Source organism: Lates calcarifer, linkage group LG7_1, assembly GCF_001640805.2.
Source record: "Lates calcarifer isolate ASB-BC8 linkage group LG7_1, TLL_Latcal_v3, whole genome shotgun sequence".
NCBI classification, from domain to species: Eukaryota; Metazoa; Chordata; class Actinopteri; family Centropomidae; genus Lates; species Lates calcarifer.
Window position 1 is genome coordinate 4,656,898 of NC_066839.1, and position 17,929 is coordinate 4,674,826.

Consider the following 17,929-nt stretch of genomic DNA (forward strand, 5'->3'; position numbering starts at 1 on the left):
CTAAGATTTCCATTTTTAGAAACCCCCAAATAGGCTAGAGTTATTTAAAAAATAAGTAATACAACACCCGGAATTATATACTTATACTATAAACCTGAGGAGCCTGCTGTAAGATGCCAGATTCCACATGATATACAGTAGGTGTGTGTAATGTTGCTTAACAGACCAAAGTATTATTTTGTAATTCAGTTCTGTGTGATTCTGAGGTAGGAGCTGTAAAATGCGTATATAGCACATTTGCTACAACTTGGACTAATATGCACATTACATGGTATGGTGGTTCATGCATGTCAGTGATACAGGTCTCACACACCAAGCATTTGTAGCTGTTGTATCAAGTGTAATACAATCCATTTGTAAAACCAATGCTCCGCTCTAAGAGCAGATTAGTTCTACATTAATAAAAGAGACATGAATAAAATTAGAGAAGTCTCACTGAGTCGAACTACAAACCTGCACGTAAAGTGGTAATGATGAAGTGGTATGATAAAATCAGCATCTTATTCCTGCCTTCATATACATAAACACATATTGCATAACACTGCATTAAACAATGAGTCAAGGAATTCTCCCCTTGCTATAAAAGCAGACCTCTACTATCTGTTACACAAAGAGATTTACATCATCTGTAGATCTCACACTGCCTGATTGGCTCTCTTTGAGAACAGCCTGTCGACTTCACTCTGAATCTGAAAGGTAAGGAATAAGACAACTACTGCTGCTACTTCACTTTATATGTTAAAATGTAGTGGTCTGACCTCTGATGTATTTGGCTTGTTTTCAGGATGAAGTGCATCACACTCTTTCTTGTGCTGTCTCTGGTCGTCCTCATGGCTGAACCTGGGGAGGCTTTTATTCACCACCTTTTCAGGGGAATTGTTGAAGGTAAAAAAAAAAAAAATTTCTATTCTGTGCAACACTGGAGTCGCCCTCTAATGCAGTTAGAACTATTTTTGTAAATATTTAAAAGTAGTTTTGAATATTCCTCCAAGAAAGTATCAAAACAAGTTTTTTTTTATTATTATTGATACTTTTAATCAGAACCTGTATCAAAAATATAATCAAAATAGAGGACACTGTTTATGAGTATACACACTCTCTTATGATGAATTATTTACTGCACTGTGCTGCAAAGAATAATGTTAGAATGTGTACTGTAATGTGTATTCCTTCCTGTGTAATGTGATTAATTCAGATTTAATTAAATTACTCTTGTCTGTTTTATTTAGTTGGCAAAACGATTGGCAAGACGATCCATGGGTAAGGACTTCTACTGTTGCAATATTACAAACACTTTACAACTGCTCTTGTCGCATGTTTTTATATTCTGGATCTGAACTCTGAACAATCTTCTCTCTGCTCACCAGCATTGTCACCGGGGGAAAGAAGCAAGACCTGCAAGAGCAGCAAGACCAACGCATGTTTGAGCGTGAGCGGGCGTTTAACTAGACTTCATGTATCTCTGACAGTTCATCAGATGGAGTCACTCTGAGGTATTGTCTTAGATGAAAACATATGATGCTTCCTCTTCAAATAAAACAAAATCTATCTGCCCACTGTACCACTGTACCCACTGTTCAAAAATATTTTTGCCATCACTGAAAATGTAATAAATGTATTATAACACAACAAAACATTTATCCCTTGTCTTATTTTAAAGGAACAAAAATAAATAAATACAGTTATTATATAAAATAATTTAACAGAATCAATTAGCTTCCTTACTCCACACCCTACCCACAAAAATGCAGTCATTAATACTCCACTGGACATTTTAATTTTGACCTTCTATTTGACCAGAATACCTGAGATTTTCATTTTTAGAAACCCCAAAGAGGCTAGAGTTATTTAAAAAAAATGTAATACAACACACAGTATTATGTAAACCTGAGCAGCCTGCTGTAAGATGCCAGGTCTTAGCTAAGCACACACGGACCTTTAACTTCTAATTGTAATATTAGGGTGTACACTGGTCTACAATAAAAAGTGGTAGCATGTGATGTAGGAAACATCAGTCCATTAATTAGTTATACATTAATAACATCACAATATTTGTAGTGGCCTCCATCCCACAGCTACAATGAGGAAGCAGTATCATTTCTGATAAAAAGAAACTAGATATGAAAATACAGTGGACACAACAATGTGCAGTATGTCCACACCAAAGCAGCGATGTGACATTACACAACACAATGTGGATCCAAAGTCAAACACAAGTATTCGGTCCCTGATGTGAGATATTTTTAGGCATACTTCATTAAACCCTTTGGGGAAATCTGTCCTCTGCACCTGAGCCATTCAACCAGTATGGGAGCATTTGGAAGCCACCGTGCTGTGGCTGCCCGGAGACCAGCTCAGCACCTTCATCAAGGGCAATGGCAGGAAAATACCTGTGAGAAAACTGAAGCACCCGTGTGAACATTAAGCAGATAAACCCTTAGTTGGCCAGGGTGGGTTTTCAACCCCCTAATTCTGTACACAATGTACTACTAAAATACTTCTTTTTTTAACCTATGCATGAAATGCAGAATGCAATCTTGAAAACTAGACAGATACATGTTTCACAATCTACTGCTCTATGATATGATAAAAACAAAATTCACATGCAACTTTGAAACAGAATGAGTGTTAGATGCTAGTCAAAGCATAGTCAGAATGACACAGAGTGAGAGGGCATGAGGCCTGCAGGCAAGGACACCACTGTACCACAAACCTTAACTGAGGCACAAGAGACAACACTGCTATCTATAGGTGTAATTAAGACACTAACTCTCTAAGTCAATCAAGTCCCAATGACTATCTGCATTATCTCTGAAATGGCTTTGCAAAGGGAATTTTTTTATCGTGACGATAGACAAACCAGCTTTTAAGAAATGCTAGTAACTTTGTACAGACCAGGGCTAACCTTCTTTTCTTAAAAATGATCATGTATGTGTTTTAGAATAAATTCCCACTTCCACTACGAGTACTGAGCTGTGGTAAAATGGCTGTGTAGCACTGCAAAGTATTCTTACAATCAACAGAACCAAATGACCAAGTTATCAAAGAGCGACTGCAGCATATGTATGAACTTGGTCTTGTTTTCCTGCTTCCTTTCAAACATGCAAAATTGTTTTGTTTTTTTTCCTTATTCACAACACAATGCAGTGACATTAATTACTAGCACTAATGTATCTGCAGACAACAGTGAAGTGCACGGTCAAGTCCAGACAATTCAGAAAGGGTGGACCAATAAATCAAGCATGTCTCATCTTTCCTCGCACTCTCTGTCCTCTATATGCAACACAAAACAATATACAGTACAACCACAGGAAGTCAGAACATGTGAAACTTGCATTACGTTCTTAGTGGTATACCAAAGTAATTATGCCAGGCTCCTGAGTATATGGGTTTGTAAACCACAATCATAACAAGCTGTTGCACAAGCACTCTACATCTGCTGTGTTCTGGGCCTCAGACATTTTCCAGATCCTGCCTCTAAGAGAAACCACTTACTCGGCCTCCAGACCTGCCCAATGCCTGGCTCTGAAGGGGGCATCTTACTTTAAGGGGTAGCAGTAGTGTATAACTGAGTGCATTCGTTCCCCCTGGGTTTCTTCCACATTTCTACATGTGAATTATTGTGCACATTAATAAATAGCACCACATACAACCAATAAATACACAGTTCAGTCAGTGGTCAAATTAGTAGAAAGTGGGATTGATGGAGGTACTGAGAATTTAGCTCAGGTTTTAGTCTACAGTATACAAGTGATTACCCAAGACAGGTTGTCTTGTAAAAATAAACAATGTGGAAGACAAAAGAAAAAAACTGGGGAAACTCTACACAACTGAAAACAATAGGGTAACAGAGGATAGTTCAGCACACAAAAAGCCACAACGTCTCCTACAGTAAACCTAAACTGCAACAGCAAATAAGTTTTGGAGGAAACGTAATGGCAACCACATAATATCATATGGTCTTATCTAGTGACAAATGTGTTGATACTGAACGTATTAGGGACGAGGTTATGAAATAGCATGTTGTGAAAGCAAAACAGGTAACTGCCAACCTCAGAGAGAGGACCCTTTATGCAGCAACAGTGTCAAGTCTTAAACAAAATATGTGACAAGACAGTGACTATGACTATAATATGATGTAGCAACACACAAAAGACAAACATGATGAGGCATTATTGAAGAGGAACTTGCAGTACTTTTAAAGAAGTTGCATGCACAATGTAGTGCTAAAAATTTAACACTGAAAAAACAAGGACCAAGTTGTTTAAGTTCACTGCTGAGGCCCTGAAGACACTTCATTTAACAATGCCAAAAACAATGCTTTATTTTAACACACGCACAAAGACAGCAGACTGACTGGCTCTACAGGACTCTTTAAGTTAACTGCTGAGAACACAACAGGGATGATTTGCAGGAGATGTGATACAGATACATGACACTTGTTGCAGGTCAACAAGTAAATGAACCTTAGTACCCTGTAGTTTGGAAAGAACCTTTACTACCTCTTCCCACGAGTCTCTCTCACTCACTTTGGATGTTACGTGTCAAAATGCTCATCAGAGTCAATGTGTTGATCACTGATAAACGTTCTTACACAATAACAATGACTTGAGATTAAGACCACCAGCAAACTTCCTCTATATTTTAGCTGTATTTTTATGCTTTGGTCAAATGATTCAAATGAAGGCAGCTTTTTATGTCACATTTTTGCAGCTACTTTTTCCTATATTGTTCCTCTGACTCAGTATTTTACAGATCATGCTAAAGCTTACTTGTGTCAGGCTATGATGAATAGCTGAGGCCTGGTATTTACTGTGCAAATGAACAATGCATTTGAGTTTGATGTTGTATCAAGAGCAACAGAGCAGTAATGCCTCACGAGCTGGTGTTTTATCCCTGTGCAAGAACTGTGAAGGGAAATATGAGCAGAATGAAGGTTTAAGTTGCGTGTTGCTGTTTAAAGTCCAGACAAGTTGCTGATACACAAGATATTTTTCAAATTTGTTTTAATGGGGTTCAGTCAGATCAAGTGTGCACAGCAATAGGTGTTTCACAAGAGACTTAGCAAATAAAAATAACAAGCAGATAGAGAAATTCTTGTTTTTAGTCTTAATTACAGGATGTATCCTGTATCCTGTTATGTAACAAGACTTCTGTCTGTCTGTTGTCTGCTTCACAATTTTTTTAAAACTACCTCTACCAGTCATACTGGTTTCACAACACTTTGTTGACTGAAAAAAATAATTCTCCTTTTCTGGAAACATCATGTACCCTCAGTCTAACATGTCTTTACAGTTACAGAGCACATGACTAATATTTAGCAAAAAAGTACATACAGTCCTGAGTGACAGCCACTTCAGGCCCATTTTCACCAACAATATGTGACATTAATGCGCATTTCTATCAAATATTTCTTGCACAAGTCATTCATTGCATTTAAATTTTAAAAAATCATGTAGATGGACAATATATTCTACATACTGATATTGTTATACACAGAGGCCTGTTGACACTGAAACATTACCAACATTACAATCACTATGTGTACTATTTTTCGTTATATCAAATCACTACACAGCGTAAAATCTAGAACTTTGCTTATTCTTTAAGCCTACATTGTTCTTCATGTTCTTCTATTACATAAACATCTATCACCTTATCGACATTGTCTGACCCTGCAAAATGCCAAAAGAAACACAATTCTACTGAATATTTAAAAACTGAGAAAATGACTTAAACCTTGGCTTTACAAAGAGACTTCATAAGTGCAGAGGTTTGCGCCGTCAGTAGGTTTCTAAACTGCTTTGGCGCGTATACTTTACTGGGAGAACTGGACGTTACAGTGTGGTTGTTATAGAGTTGGATGAATGAATAAAGTCATTGAAGAGGTATGTGATGATGTGATGATTAACTACACTTTTTCTTGTCTTCAGATAAGTGTGTTTTGGTTTTTCTTGCATTGACGAAGGTCGTTCTCATGACTGAACTTGGTGGGTGTGTTCTTTAGGGCTTCAAGGTCGTATGAAGAAGTGCAAGAGTGGATGGAAAGGTAAATCACAAATAAATACTGCATGGGTTTAGCATGAAATGATTATCAAACGATTGTATTAAATGATTGTAATGACTTGACATCCAACTCCAAACAAGCTACATTAGTCAGTCATGACCAAAGCACTACTATAGAACATGCATATACACCTGCACAGGTGCTTTCAATTGGTCTGGCTGCTTAGACCTCTGCACCAGTTAAGGCTGGACAGAGCAAGGCAGGAAACTGCATGATGATGATGATAGTGGATCTCTACATACAAATAAGAAAAAAAAAGTCTGAGTTGGTCTTACGTTAGCAAGTTCAACAAAAAGAACAACCAACAGTCCTGAGTAAATGGCCTAAAAAAGGCTAAATAAGTAAAAACACCTGTTTGGGTGGACCATCATTGTATAAGAAAACCTACACTTTTGAAAATGTTAATACCTAGGTGATTAGTTTGGAAAGCTTAAAGCAAAAGTTCAACATTTTGGAAAATATGTTTATTTGCTTTCTGCTGCAGAGATCAATAGATCAGTTTTTTGTACAAAAACGGAAATATGAACTAGAATCACCACCTTGTGGTTGTACGCCTCCACCGACCAGTACAGTAGCAGTTGAAGGGTGAATTCTTGAGTCGGCTGAAAAAGTGTTTTGTGATGTCACAGTGACCTTTGACCTCTGACTACCAAAATCGAATTAATTCATCCTTGAGACTAAGTGAATGTTTGTAGTCGAAGGGTTCCTGAGTTCCTGAGTTGGATCAATTTTAATGGAATTTTACTTTGACCTGACATAAATAAAGACGTGAGCTGCTGACATGAGTTTTAGAGACTGAGGACTTGAAGTTGTCTGCTAACATACGTTACATTATGCTCTCCTTACAGAGGGAAGTTGAATTTTGTTTAACCACTTTGTCACAACTTGAAAAACTTGTTCACGTGAGATTAGAAACTGAATTCAGACCAACATCTACTGGATATGAGAAAATGCAATACGTGACACAAATCTGCTAAGTGCCAAATAAATATTGAGAAATTCACTTCAGTCCCACCCACTGCAAGAAATTAGTATTTCAGAACTCTCAGGCACATAAATTCAAATCAGTTGTAGCTCTCACAACTGCTGACTTTGCTTTCTTTGACAACTCTGACTATCAATCAGTGGACAGGTAAAAACTGATATTTTGTCTCTACTTTCTTTCCTCAATGAAAAGTCTTTAGAATATGCAATGAGAACTGCCACTTCAGATACAGTATATTATGGCATGTAGCCTTGTTATATTGGATTAATTAATTAAGTGAATGACACAGCTAAGGTATTTCTGACTGGTGTGGAATATAAACAACAAATTCAAGTGCCAGTTACCAGTAGTTACCATGCTATAATATTATAAACTTGACTTTAAATGTGTTATATTCTTGTTTTGCAGGATGAAGTGTGTTATGCTTTTTCTTGTGTTGTCACTGGTCGTTCTCATGGCTGAACCTGGAGATTGTTTTTTAAGCTCACTGTTGAGAGGTGCCAAGGCCATATATAGAGGTGCCAGGGCAGGATGGAGAGGTACCATCATGAGTGAACACATTGGTTTATATTATCAACAGATAGACCGCAGATTTTTATATTATACAGTTGTAATTCCTTCAACAGAAATATAACAACTGGTCAATACAATTAACTTCTCTGCTTAGATAGCATGCGACAGAAATGAAACTGATCTCTGCAGTGATAGAGTTATGCATTGCGCAAAATAATAGGTAGGTTAGATCTTATCATTCCAATTGTTTTTCTACCTTGGATTTGTGAAAACTCATGTTCTCATTAGTTTAAAATCACAGTTAACTGTCTGGTTTCCTTCATTTTCAATCAAGAGCAAAACCCAGCCATTAAACTTGAAAGAAATAATGACTTAACATTTATCGCGATAATTATTGACTGATGCTTATCGTGATAACATTTCTTGGCCACATCGCCCAGCCCTACAAGCTACTTTGGTCTATCATCAAACTGGTACAAAACATGCATGAATCTTTACATTTACATTTGGCAGCTCAGCTAAAAAGCACTAAACCTAACCCTAACCCAAGCATGTACTCATTTATGACATATATAAATATAATAATACAAATACTCCACTTTCTCTAATGTCATTTTTATTATCTGTTTGTTTGTTTTTAGGCTACAGAGCCCACCGCAACATGTATAAGGCTATCAAGTAAGAACTTCTGACCTCAAGCCAATAGAACTTTTTGGAAAAATACTTTATATTGTTTAAATTTACAGAACCTGCTGCATGTATCATCATCATGTATCAAATCTGTATATTAATTAGCTTTGTGATTAACCATTATTTACATTATATATATAGATTAACTACTTACAGGAAGATCTAACTTTAATTCTCTTCTCTAACTAGGTACAGATACAGATCTCGGGTCTGTGTCTGTAGGCCATGATGGGCAAGATTATCAGGCCTCATTTTGAGGATACTGGATGGTTTGAGCCACAGCTTTTTGCTTTGCAACACCACAAACAAGTGGATCAGGAAACTCAAGACAACAAACCGGTAGTCTTGGGTTTGCACAAAGCAGCTGAGATGCAGTGATATTTGGCACAGGTCGAAATGATCATGAAAAAATATCAAATTGCTTGATTTTGCAAACTGCTCTGATGAATAAACCTGCATTATAAAAGGCAAACTCTGCTTTGAGGTTTTATTTATGTTAATAAGTTCTTTAAAGGGTCTACTGTTGTTATTAGTTTAGAAAATAATCGCTCTTTTTTTGTCTCCCTGAGTTTAAATGTTGTATGCGTTCGTCAAATAGAACCTTGCATTCAAAACTCATCAAGACATTTTATGTAAAAATTATTAATAATATGTCATAGAAAAGAAATAATTCAGAGTCACAATGATTCACAGTCATTGTATGCATGGGGGAGAATATATAATTATAAAAAATCACTCCGTCAGAGAGATTCACATATTCAAGCTGTAACTAATTATCATTCTCATAATCAATTAATCTGCCCTGACTAAAGATTACTGTAATCAACAAACTAATCAATTAATCCACTAATTGTTGCAGCTGTAGTACAGATGACATTCAGTAAAAGGCTCTGGACATGTACACTGGTATTTATTATTATCCTGGCTGATTAGACCTCTAGTCAGGTGTTATTTGTGTGAGGCTACACTGGGAGTTGTGTAATGTCACCAAACTCGGGGTACTAGTAGGTAAAATAATGGGTTAAGTTATCCTAACAGTCACAATGAAACTAAGAGAAATGGTGAAGACGATGTCAGTCTGTATATGTATTAACAAGAGGGAGGTCTAATTACTCAACATAAATTAAAAACACCTGGACAAACACAGCATTTGCTTAGTACTGAAAGTCTCAGTCATCAGTGTGTGTGTGTGTGTGTGTGTGTGTGTGTGTGTCTGTGTGTGAAAAGGTGGGGGTGGTCTTATATTTCAGGAGGAGACAATAACGTGTTCATTTCATTGGATATTCTTGCAGGGCTGAGCTGTTTTCAAGTCTGTCTGCAGTGAGTCTTTCACTCAGGACTAACAGTATTTCATTAGAAATTTTTAGTAAGTGGCCAGTTTAAGTAAGTGTAAGCCTTGCTAGCAAGTGTTATTTTGAAAGGCGCTGAGTTTACTGGGAAAACAACAACCTGTATTGTTTTTTTTTTCCCCAATAAATATTGTAGTGAAAATTTGTTAACGTATCCTTCAGTGCCAAAAACTTCTAACAGCCTGCTCACGCATGACTGTCAAAAATCTTAACGCCACTACATTAAGGGTAGACAGTTTTTCAGATATAATAAGTTAAATGGGCCTGTTGAAACATTTTGCTGAAATGTAGGTCGTCTTCCCCAAACATCTTACTCTATCTTCAGTCTAATCACTTTCTCATGACCAAAAAACCTTTGAACAGAAGTGGTCTAGGGTCAGAGATTAGATCAACATCTTCTGCCTGCATAATTTAATATTGCTAAATTGCAAAAGATATGCAAAACTCAGGTTGAGAAAATGAATTCCTCCCTGCCCATATAAAAAGACTATACCTCACAAGCATTAGGCTCAGAGTTTCACATCACCTGCAGATCTCACACTGCTCTCTCCTGTCCTTTGACAATAACTTTCTGGCTCTGACAGTCAATCTGTTGAAAGGTAAGACATAACATTTCCTCTTCACTTATATGTTTGGAAGTACATCATGACTTGACATGACCATTAAGATATATTTTTGTTTTTCAGGATGAGGTATCTTATAATCTGGGGGGCACTGTCGAGCGATGAGCGAATAGGACACACTCATCAGTAGCTCTTGCAGATTTTAAGTTAAAAATTAAATTTTAACAAAACCACACAATGAGGAGGCAGGCCAGCATGAAGCCTTGGGCTCGATTAAAGAAGCCAGTGAGAGCACCCAGCGAGTGGATAGCAATGACATGCCAAAGGCTATAGCATCACGCAGCTAACGGTACCTCAGACACACTACAAGAGTTGGAAGACAAAGTTAAGAGACTCTCTGGACAACTTGAACGACTGATGATGATGATTGATTGATTTGGAAGGCCGCTCAAAACGACAAAACCTGAGAGTGGCCGGAATTAAGGAGGGGAAAGAAAATGGCCAAAAACTGAGGGAGTTTGTGGAGGCATTAAATTTTGAAGATGCACCAGTGATAGACCGAGCCCATAGCGCCCTGAGGTGATAATAAACCCACTAGACACTTCATTGCAAGGATACACTACCGCCATGCTTATGAAGAGATAATACGGAAGACAATGTCCATCAAAGATCTAACATACCAAGGCCAGCGTATACAGACCTTCAGAGACTTTCCACCTGAAGTCGTCATACACTGAGCTGCCTTCACTCCAATCAGAAAGCTGCTACGCGACAAACCTGGGGTCAGATTTGGACTTCTGCTTCCTGCCAGACTGCGAGTGACACACAACAGGTCCGAGCGGCTCTTTACAGGACCAAGAAGCAGCTCACCAAGACACAGTCCGTCATTTCAGATCATCAAAGTAAAGTGAGGAAGAGGTCTCCTTATAACATTAGTCCAGATATTGAGAACATTTCAGTTCAGGCCTCCAGAGACAAACTGAGACCGAGGACTTCAGCTGGAGCCTCAAACAGGTGACCAGAAATTACGGCGCTTGCCGAGAGCTTAATGACCCTTAATGACAGACTGGAGGAATTCAAAAAGACTTGGAAGCCAATAATCTCATATTTGAAACAAGATGTAGGACCAGTAATATCTGCTGACACTAAGTAGCACTTTGATGGGTTGGGTGGGAAGGGAGGGAGGCAGTTAGAGGTTTTATTTCCTTTTTTTTTTTAAATTTATCTCCCCAATTATTATAATTAAAAATATATAAAACATAAATGATTGTAATGACTTGACAGCCAACTGCAAACAAGCTATGTCAGTCATGACAGCATTGTACAATGATGACAATAGGTTTTTTTTTCCACAGCAGACCCTTTGACCTGTGAACACATCTTATCTCTACATACTAATAAGAAAAACAAAGTCTGAGTTGGTCTTATTTAGGAGGTTCAGCAAAACAACAGAAAAAAATGAGACAGATGTCAAACAACCAAGTCTGTGTGTGTCCAAACCAGCGTCAGTAGATGCCTAAAATAAAACAAAAGTAAAAAGTAAAAACACCTGTTTGGGTGGGCCATTAATGATGGGCTGGTGCAATATAGTGATTAGTTTGGAAAGCTTAAAGCAAAAGTTCAACATTTTGGAAAATATGTTTATTTGCTTTCTGCTGCAGAGATAGATCAATACCACTCTACGAAGCTACAGCATAGCTTTGCACAGGAAACAGGAGGAAATGGCTAGCCTGGTTCGTTCAAATGAGAACAAATACCTCTTGTTTACTTTGTACAAAAACTGAAATATGACTAGAATCACCACCTTGTGGTTGTACGCCTCTGCCAACCAGTACAGTAGCAGTTGAAGGGTGAATTCTTGAGTCATGGCTGAAAAAGTGTTTTGTTTTGTTAAGGTGATATTTGACCTCTGACTACCAAAATCTAATCAATTCATCCTTGAGACTAAGTGAATGTTTGTAGTCGAAGGGTTCCTGAGTTCCTGAGTTGGATCAATTTTAATGGCATTTTACTTTGACCTGACATAAATAAAGACGTGAGCTGCTGACATGAGTTTTAGAGACTGAGGACTTGAAGTTGTCTGCTAACATACGTTACATTATGCTCTCCTTACAGAGGGAAGTTGAATTTTGTTTAACCACTTTGTCACAACTTGAAAAACTTGTTAGATTAGAAACTGAATTCAGACCAGCATCTACTGGGCGTGAGAAAATGCAATACAAGATACAAAGTGCCAAACAAATATTGAGAAATTCATTTCAGCCCCACCCATGGAGAAATGTTTCAGAACTCTCAGGCACATAAATTCAAATCAGTTGTAGCTCTCACAACTGCTGACTTTGCTTTCTTTGACAACTCTGACTATCAATCAGTGGACAGGTAAAAACTGATATTTTGTCTACTTTCTTTCCTCAATGAAAAGTCTTTAGAATATGCAATGAGAACTGCCACTTCAGATACAGTATATTATGGCATGTAGCCTTGTTATATTGGATTAATTAATTAAGTGAATGACACAGCTAAGGTATTTCTGACTGGTGTGGAATATAAACAACAAATTCAAGTGCCAGTTACCAGTGGTTACCATGCTATAATATTATAAACTTGACTTTAAATGTGTTATATTCTTGTTTTGCAGGATGAAGTGTGTTATGCTTTTTCTTGTGTTGTCACTGGTCGTTCTCATGGCTGAACCTGGAGATTGTTTTTTGAGATCACTGTTGAGAGGTGCCAAGGCCATATATAGAGGTGCCAGGGCAGGATGGAGAGGTACCATCATGAGTGAACACATTAGTTTACATTATTAACAGATTATATTATACAACTGTAAGTTATATTATACAATTGTAAGTCCTTTAACAGAAATATAACAAATGGTCACACATCAATGTTCGATATAATTAATTTCCCAAGTTAGGTTAAGTCAACTCAGCTTTAATTTAAAAAAAAAAAAAAAAACACTAAACCTAACCCTAACCTATGTATCTACTAATTCAAAACATATGTAAATATAACAATAATACGAATACTCCACTTTCTCTAATGTCAATTTTTATTTTCTGTTTTTTTTTTTTAGGCTACAGAGCCCACCGCAACATGTATAAGGCTATCAAGTAAGCACTTCTGACTTCAAGCCAATAGAACTTTTTAATAAATCTCAGAAAAATATTTTATATTGTTTAAATTTACAGAATCTGCTGCATGTATCAAGTTATTATTTACATTATATATAGATTAACTTCTATATATTAAAGCTCTAACTTTAATTCTCTTCTCTAACTAGGAACAGATACAGATACCAGCAAGGCAATGATGGGCAAGATTATCAGGCCTCATTTTGAGGATACCGGATGGTTTGAGCCACAGCTTTTTGCTTTGCAACGCCACACACAAGTGGATCAGGAAACTCAAGACAACAAACCGGTAGTCTTGGGTTTGCACAAAGCAGCTGAGATGCAGTGATATTTGGCACAGGTTGAAATGATCATGAAAAATATCAAATTGCTTGATTTTGCAAACTGCTTTGATGAATAAACCTGCATTATAAAAGGCAAACTCTGCTTTGAGGTTTTATTTATGTTAATAAGTTCTTTAAAGGGTCTACTGTTGTTATTAGTTTATTAGAATGGTGAAGACGATGTCAGTCTGTATATGTATTAACAAGAGGGAGGTCTAATTACTCAACATAAATTAAAAACACCTGAAGAAACACAGCATTTGCTTAGTACTGAAAGTCTCCAATCAGTGTGTGGTGTGTGTGTGTGTGAAAAGGTGGGGGTGGTCTTATATTTCAGGAGGAGACAATAATGTGTTCATTACATTAGATATTCTTGCAGGGCTGAGCTGTTTTCAAGTCTGTCTGCAGTGAGTCTTTCACTCAAGACTAACAGTATTTCAGTAGAAATTTTAGTAAGTGTAACACAAACATCTTACTCTATCTTCAGTCTAATCACTTTCTCATGACCAAAAAACCTTTGAACAGAAGTGGTCTAGGGTCAGAGATTAGATCAACACCTTCTGCCTGCATAACTTGACATTGCAAAATGCAGTGAGAAATGCACAATTACTAAATACTATACTCAGGTTGAGAAAATGAATTCCTCCTGCCCATATAAAAAGACCTCACAAGCATTAGGCTCAGAGTTTCACATCACCTGCGGATCTCACACTGCTCTCTCCTGTCTTTGACAATAACTTTCTGGCTCTGACAGTCAATCTGTTGAAAGGTAAGACATAAAATTTCCTCTTCACTTATATGTTTGGCCATAAGTACATCATGAGTTGACGTGACCATTAAGATGTATTTTTATCAGGATGAGGTATCTTAAAATCTCCCTGGCGTTGACTCTGGTTGTCTTCATGGCTTAACCCACAGACAGCATATTTGTCGGTATTAAAGCCTTATGGAGAGGTGCAAAGAATGGATGGAAAAGTAAATCACAACTGAACACACATTTAGTTTCTGAGTATGCTGAACTCTCTTTGATGTAAGCAGGCTGCCTTGAAATATATTTTTGCAGAAGATGTAACTAGTAATTTGGCAATGAGAGTTTGGTAATTGCCCACTTAGCCTGGTTGGTAATGCAGCCTTGGATACAGCACACATATCCACTCTGTACTCTGTGTATCACTTATAATTTCTGGTTCAGGTGATGGTGCATTAATTCGACAGAATATCGCTCCAGTATTCATCTACATAGATGGGGAACTTATTTTGTTGCAGCCAATGACATCTCAGATGAAGCAGTAAGGTCAGTGTTGTATCAAAACCAGAGCAGACAGTCACACTGAGCCAGACAGCAGCCTGTTACACAACACAACAGCTGCAGACTCTTACAAACATCCACACAGGTCTTGTCCTGCAAATTATTTTGCTGAATGACAAGTGACCGAGTGACAACACAAACATTCACCAAGGAAAATTGGCCTGTTAACATGCAACAGTTTGCCGGCGAGATAGCTAATTAGCTCCTCGGCTGCAGCACATCAAACAGAATACCGTCGAGGTCCTTACTCGTCAAAATCACCACAAACTACATCCAGTCTGCCAATGACTTTTTGGCTATTGTGCAGGTTTGTTTACTCAGTCCTCTAACTCCCTATGCCGAACATGACACGCTGGCCACCTGCTGTCAATCAAACACTGACACTAACACGGCTCTCTAGTTTCCCAAAACACTTTCTTTCTTCCTCTTAATAATGCAAAAAACGATTAACAATACATATAAAACAAACTAACATTATTTTTGACTACAAAAAGGGATTACTAGACATTTTGAGGACAAGTGTATATTGTTTTACATGCTGGTGTACAAATAGGTTATAAATGACAATATAGTACTTTGATTATACTTTGATTGAGAGAAAGTGTTTCTCAACTTCTGTGTTGGACATTGCAGGACTTTGTCCCATTAAGAATATGCAGTTTGAAAAGACTTATATTTTTGTAAATTTTATTTATTTATCAATTATTATTACCATATCTGTGTACAAAAGTTTGGAAATGCTAGAGAAGATAATAAGTATGACAGTAAGTCAACTGGGGACCAACTACAACCACCAGATCTGGGGAAAGTCATTTAGGTGGTTTTGATGCTCTCCACAATGATTCTACATTAATTCACCTTGGGTGTTGCCCAGGATGAACTGGGTGCTGCACCTGGGCCTTATAATGGAGAAAACCCTGACTGAGCTCAGATATGCAAGCTTAAACAAAGTCATTGGAAGAATCTATGCTTAAAGTTTCCTCACAAATAAAGATTCAAATCACTTGCTGCTTGAAAAACATGTTGGCAATATCGAGGATTGAGGATAAAACACTTTATCTGAATTAAAACACCTGGAAAAACTGAGAATTTGAATGCCAACAAAGCCATCATTTATAAAGAGAGCTTAAGGTCTGTGCTTCATGTTGTGTGCGAGAAAGCACTTCTGTATTTCAGGGTGTTCAACATGGGATGATTCTGTATTAAATTCTTGAATAAAAATAAAAAGGATATGATAAGCATTCTCTATTCCTCTGTGGTCAGTGATGAAAACAGATGTTAATATAACATTAAAGAAATCTCTTGGAAGAATCTGCACTTAAAGTGTCCTTCAGTTTGAAAAACATGTTAATGCTGTGAGTTCGTTTTAAGATAAAAATATGCTGTCATCTACCAACAGAACTTGATCTTGCACAACACACTGACTAATACAATATGGGCATGGGTTCATCTCAGCCTTTATAAAGACTCTGGAACCTCATGTGTGACTGGCACAGAAAATCAGATCACCTGTATCTCTCAGCTGCTGTCTTTTGGCTCCAACTATCAATCTGTGTGCAGGTAAAAAGCATTTTTCTTTTCAGTTTACTTTATTAAAATTAAGTCTTTGGGACATGTGATGAGGTCTGGCAGAATATATACTGTGACTTGTAGCGTTAGTATATTGTTGGACGAATTAATGTGTTTGAGTGACACGTGATGTTGTGATTTGTTTTCAGGATAAAGTTTGCCATGATCTTTCTCATGTTGACGCTGGTCGTCCTCATGACTGAACCTGGAGAGTGTGGTTTTGTGCGTCTGGGACGAAGATGGACAGGTAAATCACAAGTGAACACACACTCTGGGTCCACTTCAACAGGCTGATGCCTGATTTGTACAAACAGAGAAAAGGAACTAGAATAAAAACAAGCATTAATACAAACATTATTGCAAACATACTGTTTGCCAGTCCAGTCTTGTTTTGATGTAGTGTCACTTTCATCTTATAAATAAAATACTGTTTCCTAATGCTGTTTAATAATAACAATGTGCTGTTTATTAATAATGCACTAATAGAATACTTTTGGTTTGATTTTCATTTCATTAGATTTCAAGCGTGGTATGGACTCATCTGGAGGGTAAGAACTTCAAACTAGTAACTGCAGGTATTATTAAACAAGACTGGTTAAAAGGTATAAACTTTATCACTTCTTTCCTCTAGGCCTGCAGAACAAGAAGTTGTCCAACAGGATGCTGAAGCCTATAATCGCTGAATTGAAAGATCACACCAAGATGCAGTTTTCAAGCTGTATGAATTGGGGGGAAATACATTACCACATTACCCCAGACCAGTGATCTCAGTTCTAACTGGTTTTGGAAAAATGTCAAACTGCTTGATATTGCAAAATGCAAAAAGTCAAACTCTGCTTTGTGTTATTTATGAATACTACAAAACAAAATAAAACTTACTAAAGACGTCTAGTGGGGACCAACTACAACCATTAGATTTTACATTAATTTGCTTTGGGTGGTGCCCAACATGGCTTCAGTACTCCACCTGAGCCTTATAAAGGTGGGGAAAACCCTGACTGAGCTAAGATATTATGTAAACCTTGATGTTAATGGAAGACTCTACACAACTTCTAAGTTTCTTCACAGAAAAAGAGCTTGAAAAACATGTAGATGATATCATGAGGTCAGAATCTGAGATTAAAACACTTTGTGAACATGGCCTTATCTCCATCTTGATAAAGATTTGGGCATGGTGAAAATTTCAGCTTGTTATTTCAACACTGACAGTATAATTTCACTCAGCAACATGTATCTGAGCACTGGGTCTTTCTTGGGTATTATGTATTATGTTATCACTTTCTAAGACATCAGCTTTTCATATTGAAGAGCTATTTTCAAACAAAATGGTGACTGTTGTTACTACTGGATTTCTCAAAACGCTAATTCACAGTGGTTACACAACATATTGCAGATGAGATTATTCTTTTCTGGAAGCATCATGCACT

At 37.3% G+C, this 17,929-nt stretch overlaps 2 protein-coding genes and 1 long non-coding RNA gene across 6 annotated transcripts; all 3 read left to right on the top strand.

Annotated features, from left to right (window-relative positions):
- Positions 1 to 543: 543 nt before the first annotated feature.
- Positions 544 to 1,634, top strand: LOC127142651 (pteroicidin-alpha). Its single transcript, XM_051071765.1, has 4 exons — positions 544 to 696; positions 785 to 885; positions 1,230 to 1,260; positions 1,368 to 1,634. The coding sequence occupies exons 2-4, from the start codon at positions 786 to 788 to the stop codon at positions 1,447 to 1,449; spliced, it is 213 nt and encodes a 70-aa protein (XP_050927722.1). The 5' UTR covers positions 544 to 696; position 785; the 3' UTR covers positions 1,450 to 1,634.
- Positions 1,635 to 7,089: 5,455 nt separating this feature from the next.
- On the top strand, positions 7,090 to 13,722 carry LOC108891203 (dicentracin). Of its 4 annotated transcripts, none has more exons than XM_051071763.1 (4): positions 7,090 to 7,199; positions 7,461 to 7,591; positions 8,207 to 8,243; positions 13,451 to 13,722. In XM_051071763.1, the coding sequence occupies exons 2-4, from the start codon at positions 7,462 to 7,464 to the stop codon at positions 13,506 to 13,508; spliced, it is 225 nt and encodes a 74-aa protein (XP_050927720.1). In that variant the 5' UTR covers positions 7,090 to 7,199; position 7,461; the 3' UTR covers positions 13,509 to 13,722. The 4 variants fall into 4 exon arrangements, with proteins under 4 accessions (XP_050927720.1, XP_050927719.1, XP_050927721.1 ...); XM_051071762.1 differs by lacking the exon at positions 8,207 to 8,243 and adding an exon at positions 13,244 to 13,280; XM_051071764.1 differs by lacking the exons at positions 7,461 to 7,591; positions 8,207 to 8,243 and adding exons at positions 12,806 to 12,936; positions 13,244 to 13,280.
- A 473-nt stretch (positions 13,723 to 14,195) lies between these two features.
- LOC108891212 (uncharacterized) lies at positions 14,196 to 17,704 on the top strand. The gene is made up of 5 exons (XR_001962258.2): positions 14,196 to 14,393; positions 16,333 to 16,493; positions 16,652 to 16,749; positions 17,020 to 17,050; positions 17,134 to 17,704. It is a non-coding gene; the product is annotated as an uncharacterized LOC108891212 (long non-coding RNA).
- The last annotated feature ends 225 nt before the right edge of the window (positions 17,705 to 17,929 follow it).

Excerpts from the sequence above, each read along its gene's own strand:
- LOC127142651 (XM_051071765.1), top strand. The coding sequence starts at position 786 with ATGAAGTGCATCACACTCTTTCTTGTGCTGTCTCTGGTCGTCCTCATG. Across the intron at positions 886-1,229 it reads TTTCAGGGGAATTGTTGAAG|TTGGCAAAACGATTGGCAAG; the intron begins GTAAAAAAAAAA and ends TGTTTTATTTAG. Across the intron at positions 1,261-1,367 it reads ATTGGCAAGACGATCCATGG|CATTGTCACCGGGGGAAAGA; the intron begins GTAAGGACTTCT and ends TCTGCTCACCAG.
- LOC108891203 (XM_018688317.2), top strand. The coding sequence starts at position 12,446 with ATGTTTCAGAACTCTCAGGCACATAAATTCAAATCAGTTGTAGCTCTC. Across the intron at positions 12,547-12,805 it reads GACTATCAATCAGTGGACAG|GATGAAGTGTGTTATGCTTT; the intron begins GTAAAAACTGAT and ends CTTGTTTTGCAG. Across the intron at positions 12,937-13,243 it reads TGCCAGGGCAGGATGGAGAG|GCTACAGAGCCCACCGCAAC; the intron begins GTACCATCATGA and ends TTTTTTTTTTAG.